The sequence below is a fragment of the Daktulosphaira vitifoliae genome, unplaced genomic scaffold, assembly GCF_025091365.1.
Source record: "Daktulosphaira vitifoliae isolate Bord-2020 unplaced genomic scaffold, ASM2509136v1 Scaffold_1, whole genome shotgun sequence".
Lineage (NCBI taxonomy): Eukaryota > Metazoa > Arthropoda > Insecta > Hemiptera > Phylloxeridae > Daktulosphaira > Daktulosphaira vitifoliae.
This window is the reverse complement of record NW_026099572.1, coordinates 12,774,309-12,788,167: the sequence shown is the minus strand read 5'-3', so window position 1 is coordinate 12,788,167 and position 13,859 is coordinate 12,774,309. Positions and strand designations below refer to the sequence as shown.

Sequence of the window (13,859 nt, the reverse complement as noted above, 5' to 3'; positions counted from 1 at the left end):
AAGCCCCCCCATATATAGGGAAATAGTCTGATTTAAAAAAAAAGTATATCCAATGAAAGATGTATATAAATACTACTTCTCATGAAAAAATTGTATTGATCCATACATTTTTTAAAAAGTTATAGCACTTTAAAGTAAAAAATGTAAATTATAAAATCGAGAATTTTCACACGAAAATAGTATTCGATAGCCATTTTCGCCGTGAAGACAAGTCCAGAGGTCAATATTTTTTTTTTCAAATTAAAGTATATTACATTAGCTTTAATTTAAGATATATATAAAAGTGTCAGATCTTCCGGAATATTTTCAAAAGTTAAGTTGAAAAAGTTAATTTTTTGTGAAAAAGTTGTCTTTTTAAATCTCCCCCTATGGGCAGATAAAGGGTCAAATTTACAAAAAAAATTTATCAAATGATAGGTAAAGACATCAAACATCTATAAAAAAAAAACTATATTGATATGTTCATTTTTAAAAAAGTTACAACACATTTTAGTAAAAAAAATTGAAAAAATTTCGAAAATTAACGATTTTTAAATTTGTAATTTTTTTGGAGGTTTCCCCCATTTATGGGGAACAAGGGAAATTTTTTCAATTTTTGAGGGTAATGTCTTCGACTAGATACAATTTGTGATCTTTTGACGTATCATTGAAAGAAATCGNATTTTTTCAATTTTTGAGGGTAATGTCTTCGACTAGATACAATTTGTGATCTTTTGACGTATCGTTGAAAGAAATCCGTTCAGTGAGAGCTGAGAAAAAGTGGTAACAGACACAAAAAAAAAAAAAAACACATCATAGTAAAACCAATACCTTCTCAGCTTCGCATCGAAGCTAAAACCTAATCTAAGAATAGAATTGTACATCAATAAATATCAAATTTTTGGGAATAAACAAATGGAAAAATTCCCTCATTTACGGGTAACGAGGAAATTCCTCAAAAAATTACAATTTAAAAAATGTGAAATTTTCGACCTTTTTTAAGCATTTTTTCCTAAAATTGCCATATCTTTTTTTAAAAAATGAACAAATTAACATAATTTTTTTTTAATGATATCGTAGACATTTACCAACCATTTAATATATTTCACCAAATATATCAAAACTATACACCAAATAATTGCAATATGTAATATTTTCATATTATGTTAAAGTTATGTCAACAAAATTTAAATATAAATATGCATTAATATTTAAAACTTAAACATTTTTTTATTCTACTTGTGTTTCAAGTGAAAATATACTTGGTACATACTAAAAAAAATATTTATTACACAACTCGATAAAATTTGGATCATAGAATGTTTATGAATATTTTTGTTGTTTCCGAAAGGTTTATTGACATTGGATTCAAACATGGCTTTATTTTTTCTCTACCATAAATATTTTAGTCACAATTCAAATATTTATTAAATAACTTTTTTTTTCAAATAAAATGTTAATTAAAAAAAGAATTTTTTTAGTACCCCTCCTTAATTCTGTTTCTTGTTAAAAGATCTTTTTATTTTTATATTTGTTTTTAATCACCAACAAACCTATGTTTAATGTATTATATAATAAATTAAAATAGATAGTTTGTAGAGTAGATTTTAAGAAAAATTTTAATACCTACTTTATAAATATAATTGACATAATGCTTAATATAAAATAAATCTCTTGATAAATAAATTCTAATTGTAATTAGAATAAGTAGTTTTATCTCTAAAGAGATAAAATTACTTATTAAGTAATAGATATTATTAGTGTTTTTAATTGAGTTAAAGCAAGTCATTAGAACGTTTACAATTTTCATGGAAAATCCATACACATATCATATTTAGTGTGAAAAGATTGTGTTTACTTCTGTCCCTTTTTAATAAAACATAGCCAGCGTTTGATAGCGTAGAATAAATACAGAAAAATTCGAATTTTTACAAAATTTAAAATGTTATAGAAAATTAACTGCAAAACATTAATAAAAATTTTTTTCACCAAATTATTTCTTAAAATTTATTCTAAAATATGGCTATTTTGAATTTTTTTTAACATTTCTCGTAAGTTTTTAAAATTATAATTTTTTTTATTTGATTATAAATGTGATATTTATAATATTATAATTATAGCCCTTACGTATATTAAATCTTAAAAAAAAAAATTAGCAAAAAATATTAACTGGATCAAAAATTATTTAAGTTGTCAGTGAGTGTTAGGCCACATGTATATTAAAAATTGCTCATGGTAGGTGAATTATGTTAAGAACCCTTTTAAAGTTAAACATACAAATGTAGTAACTTTAAAAGAAAAAAATTTAACAACGTTTTAATATAAAAATATAATTTATAGATCTATAACACGTGAATTGGTTAACGTAATAACAAACTACAAAACGAAGTCGAGGACCAAGCTACTTAAAAATTTTATCATGATAAACGGTTAAAATTTCAGATAATTATACAAATTGTTCTTGTTTGAGTAAAATCGGAGATGCGGTTTTGTGTGGCCGTGGACCGCATTGATGTGTACTACAGCACTAAATCACTATTGAGGTGATAATTGTTAAAAAATAAGGTTCGTCAACGATATATTTTTAGATATCGAAATCGTTTCGATTTTCAGTGATATTATATCGTAATATCGAACGAAAAATTGTTCCCGATATCGAAAAAAAAAATATATTCAAAAATTAAATTAAATATTTTAATAATTTCACCAATTTCTTTTATATTTAGTATAAGTAATCATTGCTGTACAAATCCATTAATCTTTAAGATCAATTTCAAAGTAATAATAATAATAAGTAATAAAAAGTAAATAAGATCTATGTGAAAATCAGTATATGGTGGTATAACAACAAAATCAGATAATCATATTAATATTAAATAATATATAGATAGTAGTTGTATCTCATAAGGATAATAAAACATTTTCAAATTACTTTTTATTATGAAGAAATAAGTTTTTTTTAATTACAAGACTTTATTTTTTTTTTTATTATAATTGTTCTTTATTGAATAATAATATTATAGTTTCAGTATTTTGGTTTTAAATAATAATAATAAAAGATTATAAGTGCTGTTTATATTTTTTTTATTACTTTGTCATAACTGAAAAGAATTTTTTTTTCTTTTCAAAAATAATATTTAAACTATACAAAATAAAACATCATCTTCATCAATAGCATCTAATAGGGATTTTTTTTCTTCGAGTTCAATAATATCATCTTATTTTTCAGATTGAGTTTCAACCAGTTGTAGCTAATATATCTTCTAATGCTGAAATATCTATCTCTAAATCTCTTCATACCTTACTTTGTTCGTGTTTTATTAAAATATAGGAATAATAACAATGTTATAATAATAAAAAGCCTAATCTAACAATAGAATTTTCTATTAATAAATGTCATTTGTCGTCTTATTTTAATTCTATATTTCATAATATATTTAAATACGAAAAATGTCAACAATATTATAACGAACTTTTTTTTTAGCCTAGTATCAAATAATAAATATTTTATAATAAAGTGACCAAAATTTAAGAAGTTTTTTTATAATAATATATTTTTGATTATGGCGATATCTTAAAAATGATCGAAATCGTGGGAAAAATGAAAAAAGTCGGCAGTATCGATATCATTAACGAAACCCTATTAATAAATAATATATTAGATAAATGTAAAAAGTCAGTTTATAATAGCTAGATAAGTATACACATTTCTCTTCTTATTAGACCATATAAGGTCATCGAGGGAGTTACGAAATGATAATTTTCGGGCTTCTTGTGGTGCGGCTGCCTTGTGTTTAGTGAAAATCCTGACACGAACGCAACAACGGTCGTTCGATGACGGGCTGATCATATCAATTGGATAGTCCGACAAATTGTCACAAAAGAACTAAAGCGAAGGATAAGTAAGTCATGTGCTTTTCGATCGTGAAAAATGTTCGCCATAAATCTGTCAATATAATAACAACATGGTACCAAGCGCTTCGTCGTGCTCGGGATGAAGGTAAAAACGAGGCGACGGGCCATATTGTCGGACTTACTATACACGACCTTGAGATGTGAACCGATATTTTCCCTTCTGCTTTTAACGACACACTCTCGAGTATTATAATACACCTTTAGTTGCTACGTCCTTATTAGGTTTCCCTCGAGTTCGCTGGACCATAACTAGACAAAAAATAAATAACACTGATGAAGCTTTACGTGTGTCCTATCGGCATGCAATCGCATTGCACCGTGTAACAATTATTATTTTAATCTGTGCAAACAGTCATCCTTGCATGTCCAAGCAATCGACCTGGATTTAATAGCCGGTGTAAAGTTCATGGGTGCAGGTGAAGTGCGCCTCCAAGTGAAAAATTGTTCATTTGCTGGTGACTTGGAAGAATATTACGAATAATTGGCGATAGTCTACAGTCCAGGGTCTTTTTGCCCACTAGTTAACAACAAATTATTTAGTTGATATGTTGTTATCAATAGAAAAAACCTATGATATTGCATCATGTAGTATTAGAATTGTTGTGAAAATACTATAATGACAAATTTGCTAAACACAACACGCGATTTAATGAAATAATTTGGATCGGACGTATTCGAACCATGGACATCTGTGGGTTGATGAGTCAACCCATATGCTTGCTAAGCGTGTGGTAAACATTGTCAACATTGAAATAATTAGTGCAGTCACCTCTTCAAAACTACGTTTTAAATTTTGACAAATTCAAAATTCAAATCAATTTTCAGATGATGAAGTTGGTAAGGCATCCACTTAAATAGTACTACAATAAGTCACTTAAAAAATATCAGCGGTAGTGGTCTAAGCGAAAATACTTTTGTAGGTCATTTATCAGTCATTGAAATTATAATGTGAATTTATAAATTTTTAGAGGTTTCTGAATTTACCACTTGTATAGATGAAATGTATTAATAATTACAATTGTTTATCACTTTCTGAAATTCGTTAAACTTGTCCAGAGGTGCTATTAGGTATTTTTCACGTATTACGAAAAGTCAACAAACTAGTCAATAATTAAAGTAGGAAACAAGTCAGATATTATATTAGCGGAAATTATAACCGAGCGAATTTTGTCAACGCCAAAGTGCAGATGACCTGACAAACCAGTTGTGCAAAATTTCTTTATCGCTTAGTAGACTGTTGTGTAGGTTCTGCTCCGGGCAAGCTCTCTATTTTATAAATAAACTCCGACAAACTACAAGATCAGAACTAACATTACACGAATTGTTACAGTAAACTATTATCTAAAATATAGATATAAAAAACTGTGTATTTGAGAATTAATGTTTTCGAGATACGTAATATTCTAATTCGCATTAACAGCAATACACATATAATGATTCGAAATGGTTGCTGTATAAAAAAGAACAAATTGTTAGATAATCAGTAACGCCTACGTGGACAAGGCAAAGTGAATCATCGAAAAACACAAAAGTTTTTCGACGATCGTCTTAAATGGTATCGTGATAGGCAATTTTTTTTTTATTTTTACTTAAACTGAACGTTGAATAATCGTCTTTAATGCTTTTTAGGTACCTACCTGGTAACAGCATAAACATGAGATTTCTTGTAATGGTTGATGGGATAAACAGTGGCCAGAGGGTCGTCTGTCGGAGTAGCCGGCAATTGCAGCCATTTGTGCATCTCTGAAGACACACATCCATTACACTTCAATTCTTACCTGTAAATAAACACGTTATATTTTAGATTTACTCCAGTAAATAATAAAAATTATTTAACATGTAAAATAAATCATATTATCGTATCTGGATAATATTTTCTGTCGAATTAAAGACAATTAAACTAGTAAATGAATACAAACATTTTATTTAAATACCATTTATTACAAATAATATATTAGTTTATATATTTTAAAGTACAGTACTAAGTCAGTTGTGCACTATCATTAATTTTTAGTAACAATTATAAATTTTGCAGTATAATGTACACAGATGTATTTTAAATCAAAACAAATATTTAGTTAAGTATAAAGAAGATATAAATTTAATTAAATATCCGTTTTGATTATATTATTTTAATAAATTTTCATCGGTATTATTATTACATCTACACAATTCAAGTTTAAGAAGTTCAATTCACAGAAAATTATGTATTAGTTGATGATCAAAGAAATTATAAAAATTACCTATTTTTACATTATGATAGTTTAACTAAAATATATTAAGGTGAATGATTAACTCCCACGTTGCTTGGTCAAGAACAATAAATCAAAGTGTAAAATAAAAATCCTGAAGTGCATTTCATTTCAAATTAAAATTAATTTCATGCAAGAGTTCATTACCGTATAGACGTTTTACTACTATTGCACACTATATCAATACTTTCATTTAACTACTCATGATTTTTATACTTAAATAAACATTCAACAAGATTCAGGAGATGATGTTATAAGAAGCTCATAGGTATCAAGTAGGCTACAATATTTCACAACTCAATAATTATTAAATTATTGAAATTATATTTATCTTGTACGATTAAAATTTTATTTAGACATTCACTATAGGAAGCTGAAAATTTACAGTAAGTGTTAATGCTCAGTTGTGCAATCAAAGGGAGGCTCTGGGCCCGAATCTTCTTGAGATTTTCTTAATTGAAAAATTGTGTAAGATTATTAAAATTATTTAGTTATTTTGATAATACAATGACTTTTTTTTTTGTCCTAATTCGAAGCAGATAAAAAACCGTTAACACATATTGTCATTTCTTGCACCTTTTAAATATAAATAAATATTTATGTTTATATTTTTAGTAATATAGTACTGTACCTCCCTATAAGGGATATTTTTGGTTGCTCTACTGTCCATCATTTACCGAAGAATTAAGGTGAATTAATGCATTTTCAATATTATAAATAATATTTTTTCGTGCACGTGATAAAAAGTTATACAAACCTATTCGTATATTTATTCATCAAGTCTGCAGTTTGATTGAATAGTTATAATAAATAAAAAAGTATAACTTGCACGTGCCTTTTATTTTTAATAGTTTAATCATCACTAATAAGTGTGATTGTTTTACTCTACTTTAGCACTAATGTATAAATAACATGAAATATAATACATTATATATAGTTATATTAAAAATGTTTTAAAACTTTCAAAACAACGTACGATTTATAAATATATATATATATATATTACAACCTTACGATTGTGGGTTCATGCAGTAGTGTTTGTCTATGTAATTAGTAAGTATGAAGTCATAACTTAAGAGTGAGATAGTACAGCGTGCCGTAATAAAAGGTAATGGCTTATAAGCCTAAAGGTGAAAATTTTGTGCGACGAGCAGCGTGTGCTCATGTAGGTAACCTACTTATTTATAAGGAAGAAATCACTGTCCCGGATAATAGGTATGATAAGAGGTTTAATCCCGGAATAAATAAATTAATAAATTATAATATCCTTTTTAAAAGTGATCTACCAAGAGGAATATGAATCCGTTTCACATGGTTTGTATGATGTAACACGTAACCAACGGTCTAGAACAACCAAAATGTAACCGCATAAATTAAAAATATGCACAGCTAATTTTTGCGGTAATAAGAAAATCACAATTTAGACGATACAATTAGTGATGAGAATCAACAAAGACTCAACGTTATAACCACTCGAAGATTTAATGATACAAAAACTAAAATTGCTAAGAAGTAATTTTTTTTTTTTATAAATCATAAGGTAATATTCTACAATCTTGTATAGGTTGTTCAATCACCCCGAAAGTCAGCGAGTAACATAATTAACTTTTATTGTTATAACACCGGCGGTCAATGACGTAAAGAATAGGCTAATATGCCTTTAATAAATCCATCATTGAAGATACCGCGTCGAGACTTCTTCGGTTTTGTCTGGCAATGCTATTAGGTAACAATGTAGATACAAAAATGCAATAATTATTATTCATTTCATTTTTTTGATATACATACAACCGTGGCCAATTAACTTTTATAACAATCTTACTGAAAATCGTTAGAATGATGTTTCATTAAAGAATACTTTTATCGGGACATTGCATGAATACCTAATGTTTACAACATATTTCTTCTAAATCATTAGTTTTTAAAAGAATACCCTTATTGTTTAGAAACACATTCCGTTAAATATGATAACTATTTCGAATTTGATCTTTATTGAATTGTGATTCTAGTCGTAGGATTATAACTCAATGAGGCGTTTGGATTAATATAATACGAAACCCATTAAATTCTTTGCAAAAAATTTATACTGATACTTCGTTGTGTAATTGCATAAGGTTGTGGGCCTTAACTGCTCGAAAGTGGGCAGTTTACCAGTTCGGAAAACATCTAAAACAGGTAGAGGAAAAGTTATAATATGGTCGTTGAAATTACGTTACGTTTGTATTTCAGGAAATCCAATAAATTATAAGAGCAATGGTACTTAGATTTATAAATCATATTATTTTTCTAATAATATTCCGCGATAAATGTGTTTAGAATACTATCCAGAAAATCAAAAGTGTGCAAGCTAAACTCATGTAAAATGATTAACAAAGATTACCCCAACTGGGTAAAAGAAAACATTACAAAGTAATATTTATTTGTTAAACAAAAAGTATTAGTAAAATGAGTAAATTTGTGAGTAATAAAACTGTATTTAATTTACTGTTTCAGTAATAAGTAAGATCCTTTTAAGAACTAGTAAAAATCAAAATAAATCAAATCCTTATAAGGATTTGATGTATTATTTATAATATTATATCATTTCATTATATTTATATATTATTATTATTGAGATTTCAATATTTTTCTAAATATTATGTACTTTTAAAATCATTTAACTGGCTATTGAAGTTCCAATGTATATTGGTTTTGCCACATTAATTTTTTTTTTTAATTCTTCTCAAGTATAAAACATTAATTAATAACTCATTATTAAAATATAAATGATATAATAAATAATAAAGCTGAGAATTTCTTTAAAATAATTCATTTTTTTTTTTTTTTTTTTTTAAGAATAACAATTTAAAAAGATTTAAAATTTTTAATCGTTGCAAAATTCTTCATATTAATAGAAGAAAATACTTTATATTTTTTAAAATGATAATTCATAAAATCAGTAATAATTTTGAATAATAAACATATTTGAAATTATTATTTTAACGACTATTTAAAAAGCTAAATATATGTAGATAATATTTTTTCTAAGTTTTATATTAAGTTAACAAATAATTTTACCGATTTACTATGTGAAGTTTGAAGTCCTACATCAAAAGTAACATGAAAGGACATTGTCACATCATTAAAATTGACGATGTTTTTCGCATAAGTGGAAATTAAATTAAAAACGGTACTTATCATTGTAGCACTTTGGACAAAAGTCATTAATATTGTATAGCTATATGTATTTATGGTTGAAAAAAAATCATTGTCACACATTAATTACTATTTATTTTATTTACAATAGGACATTATTTCATAAACTTTAATGAGAACACAATATTGACAGTGTCAGTATTATTTTATTGTCTGGTCATGTATAAACGGCAGCTATAGTGCATAAATAAATACAAAATATAAAAAAAAAAACATTATATTGCATGAAAAGATAAATATATATTGTTAACTTGTTCTAAGGATAGTATTATTGTAATTTTTGTATATGCATGCATGTAATTAGTTATCTTACGATGCGTTCATAATGTGAAATTCTAAGATCGTTTACATCACACACATCAGCTTATTACAATATGCAGATTAACACAAAGTGGAAAATATCTAACTAACAATTCTTATAACTTTTGATCCAATAATAATCATTTCACTGTAATCTTTTTCATTTATTTTTTTTAAATTTTAAAGTTGTCGTTTTTAAAGTTTTTCTCAAAGTTTGTAATGGCCAGTAACAAATTTAGGACGAGTAATTATTGAGTTACAAGCTTTTTATACATTGAGTGAGTATGTAGCGCGGGTGGGTACAACTTATACTGGTGTATATTTATAATACATAATCTATTTGTGATACATTCTCATTTTATAAAATTAAATTCTTGTAACGAAATAAGTATTTTATTTAAAATTTTTATTCATCCATTATCGTTTTTATAAAAAAACTGGCTAAAATGTTGACATTTTTTTTATTGCTAAAAGTAATCAATAAAACTATAATTTTAACGCAGTTTAAGAATCCATAACATTTTTTTTTTTTAATACTAGAAAGTGATAATTGTATTAAAAGTGATAGAATTTGTTAGATCTGTCCCATTGTGTATATTTGGTACTAGAGTATAACGAACTGTTTGGAATTTGTCACCTTCACTGCGTTGCCGGACAAGCTACGGTTTTATTTTATCATTCACGCCTCAGGAACAATAGCATTTTTGTTCAGACCGAACTGACTAAATTTAAACACTTTTTCATTCATCACTTTAACCATAGGTAAAAATACACGCGTTTGACTTTGAAATCATTCTTCCATGTTGTTCCTATAGAAACAGCAGAGAAGGCGATATCCTCGTGGTCATCTTGGCTTAGTAAATGATTCTTGTACACGTACTCTTTCGTGTCATCTTCCATTGTTTCGCTGCTTGCGCGAGTGCGTTGAACTCGAAGTTTGAAAATGTTTTTGAAAAATAACTCCAAGTTAATACGTTAACATAAAATGACTTTTTTGCAATTTGAATGAGTTTTTATAAATTGATTTCATTCCCACGTCTTTTGACCGTTTATATCGTTTCCTGTGTTTTATCAATCCGTCAATGAATTAAATTCAAATTATAAATTACATTAATGACGCAGAAACTAATTCTTTGAACGGAAGTAACGATTAAATTCTGTTAAATTTATTCACAATATGTTTGACTTTGACATTAAAATAAAAAAAATTAACAATACTCTTATCTAAATCTCAGGATTACAATTACAGTAATTACAATCTCAACTTGAGTGACATAACAGTATAACATAACATGCATTATAACAGTCGTGGATAGAATTGTTTTGATATACCGAATAGTTCGTAAAGGTTACTAATTTCGCGCGGTCACACCTTCCCACCAGTGAAACCTTTCTCTCAGTTGTAATATCACATAATATAAACACGCTACAAAAAGATTATTTAGCTTTGTATGCAAGTCATTTGATTTGATGTTATTAATATTATTAGATATTATAGTTCATTAATAAATACAATTCATTATGCATGTTGATATTCCTTGATCAATTGATTTTGAATAAAATTTTCCTAAAATAATTTGAGGAAAAAATATACCTTTTAAAAGTTTTGGATTTTGTTGGCCTCACCATTGTTTTCATCCTCATTAAAAAAATTACTGTTTCTTTAATTTGACTCGTATCAAAGGACATTATGTATACACCAAAGAACTTATGTCATTAAATCATTCTGTGATTTTTTACGAATTGCCTTGAAATAGATAATATTGAAGTTTATAGTATTCAACTAATATGATTACTCTGATATTCAATAATTCGTAACGCGTTCAAACATATTCATTGAACTATTAAAAAAAAATGTTAAAAAAATCTTCTATTAATTAAACTTTGAAAAATAATTAAGTATAAAAAGTTAAAATAAATATTTGATAATTAAAAAATTGGAATTTTGGATTTATGACTTTTTTTAACAAGAATTCTGTACTAAATTTAATAATTTAAAGAAAAAACGAAATTGTTTAAATCTGTTGTTATGTTTTTAATTAATGTGTATTTATTATAAAACATAAGTGACTAATTATAAGTTACGAGTAGAAAACAAAGTATATTTTGAAATTTAAAAACATATCTGCATAAATCTTAGTATAATAAATTATACTATATATATTACGAGAAAATATTTAAAAATATGTAAAAAAAATATCGTATTGTAAATTATAAGAAAAATAATTGGAATGATTTTTTTAATTGGTCGTCTTAAAGACTTTATTGTGTGTTAACTGTTACGCATGAATAATTCTTTTTTTTATTCACTGTCCTTGTCTTTCAACTTCTCACATGTGATTCAAATTTCTGAAAATTAAATTCGGACAACAAAGTTCTACACCTACAGAGAGTATACATACAATATGATTTCTTAAGTGTACTACACCATTTTCTGGTTAAATAATGATTTTTTGGTCAAAATAACACAGTGATCATTCACCACCTTAGCATTGATGGGTTTTATGAGAACTTTAATAGTGTCATACACCTTGCCCCATACGGGTATATTTATGCTCTACCACTTTATTTAACGTTATAAAAAATAAAATAATAACTAATATTTGAAATACAAAATGATGGAGATAGAAATATGAAGTCTATAAATAAATAATTTTACATCAAACGGCATTCTATGTACACTTATATATATCTAACTTAGTAGACATAACTTGTTCGTAGAAAACTGCATAAAGAGTAATTAAAAAGCTAATAGCAGATATTTATTTTAGTCAACGGTTTAATGCGTCGGTAGCTTTATACCTAAAACAAGGTAATTGTGTAGTAGAGTAATAAATTTGTACGTACACATCAGTATTAACTTATCGTTATAAATATTGTAATAAGTATTTATTTTACAATTAGTTTTAGAGGCAAGAACAAAGCGTTAAATGATATTTCGATGTTCATCATAGATAAATAATTTGTCTATGTTATTTAAACCGAAGACAATTTAATTAGCACTTACTATATGGTCTTTTCAACAAAATAGTCGGAATTTTTCCGTATATTACATAAAAATAAACAATATTAATTTAAAGTATAGGTACTCCATAATAAAAATTTCTTTTACAATACGTTATGTTCTTTATAAATAATTTGTTTAATTTTAATTGGGACTAACAATAAAACTAATTAATATTAACTATAAAATCGAATTCAAGAAAAACAAAATCTAGGATTATACTCCAAAAACTGATAAATCATTTTTAACAAGTTTTCAAAAGAAACTAAATATTGATATTATAAAAAGATGCTATTAATATCAGATGTTATGATAAATAAAAATTTTAGCAATTATTGATGCTAGAGAAATAAATACATATTCTTAAAAGGTAACAAGTAAACAAATTTTTCCTCAGAATTCCATTATTTAGAAAAAATACCTAAAAAAATTGATAAGGTAACAAAAACGATTAATTGAAAATAAATCGGTCGGTTAAAAACTTTGCACTTCTCAGTCTAAATATCTATTAATGGGAATAAAAATAAAACAATTTACTTTATGTTTACAGAGTTTTCTAAATGCAATATTGCACTTTTTAATTATTTACTAAATAAAAACAACTTTTTTAATTCAAATATAATGTAATGTTAAACGTTAATAGTCTACTACAATAATTATGTACCTTATTATGTATTATACGTAATTTTAAATGTAAAAAAAACTTACAGATAATAATTTCTGTATGCACACCACTAAAAATCCAAAATAAATCAACTTCAACCAATATATAAAACAAAAACGAAAAAACAAAAAATAATATCACGTTATCGAACGTGATTGAGCAAAAAACCGAACACACGTGTAAAAACTGAATAAAAGAAATTGGGCATAGACTACTTCCCACAACGAGCACACAACGGTGACTGAACTGATCGTTGGGCAGACGACGTTAGATCTCCGAGGAAAGTGAAACTTGACAGCCACACCCTCCACTGCCTTCTCAGAGATAATAAGTAGTGCGTATAACAACGATTATCAGCATATTTTTGGTATATTATTAATAAATTAATCATTTTATACTTGATTAGATTCAACGCTAAGTTGATAGGGAGGGTATTGATTTTACTATAATTTATTAAATTTAATTATTTATTTTTTATGTCTTATTGCCACTTTTTTCAGTTTTTACTCTACCTTATACATACCTTCTTCCTAATAATTATAAATTCTAT

The 13,859-nt window shown here is 26.2% G+C and overlaps 1 protein-coding gene across 2 annotated transcripts in view; it reads right to left on the bottom strand.

The window, feature by feature from the left end:
* The window catches only part of LOC126894734 (uncharacterized), a 35,406-nt gene extending 21,783 nt beyond the window's left edge, over nucleotides 1-13,623 (bottom strand). The window contains exons 1-2 of one of the 2 annotated variants that reach the window (XM_050665954.1): nucleotides 13,354-13,623; nucleotides 5,532-5,672 (exon numbers count right to left, since the gene is read on the bottom strand). In XM_050665954.1, the coding sequence (XP_050521911.1) occupies nucleotides 5,532-5,635 (104 nt within the window). In that variant the 5' untranslated portion in view covers nucleotides 5,636-5,672; nucleotides 13,354-13,623. Of the gene's footprint in view, nucleotides 1-5,531; nucleotides 5,673-13,353 lie in introns of those variants that run through there. The other variant, XM_050665956.1, reaches the window with a different exon arrangement.
* Nucleotides 13,624-13,859: the final 236 nt, after the last annotated feature.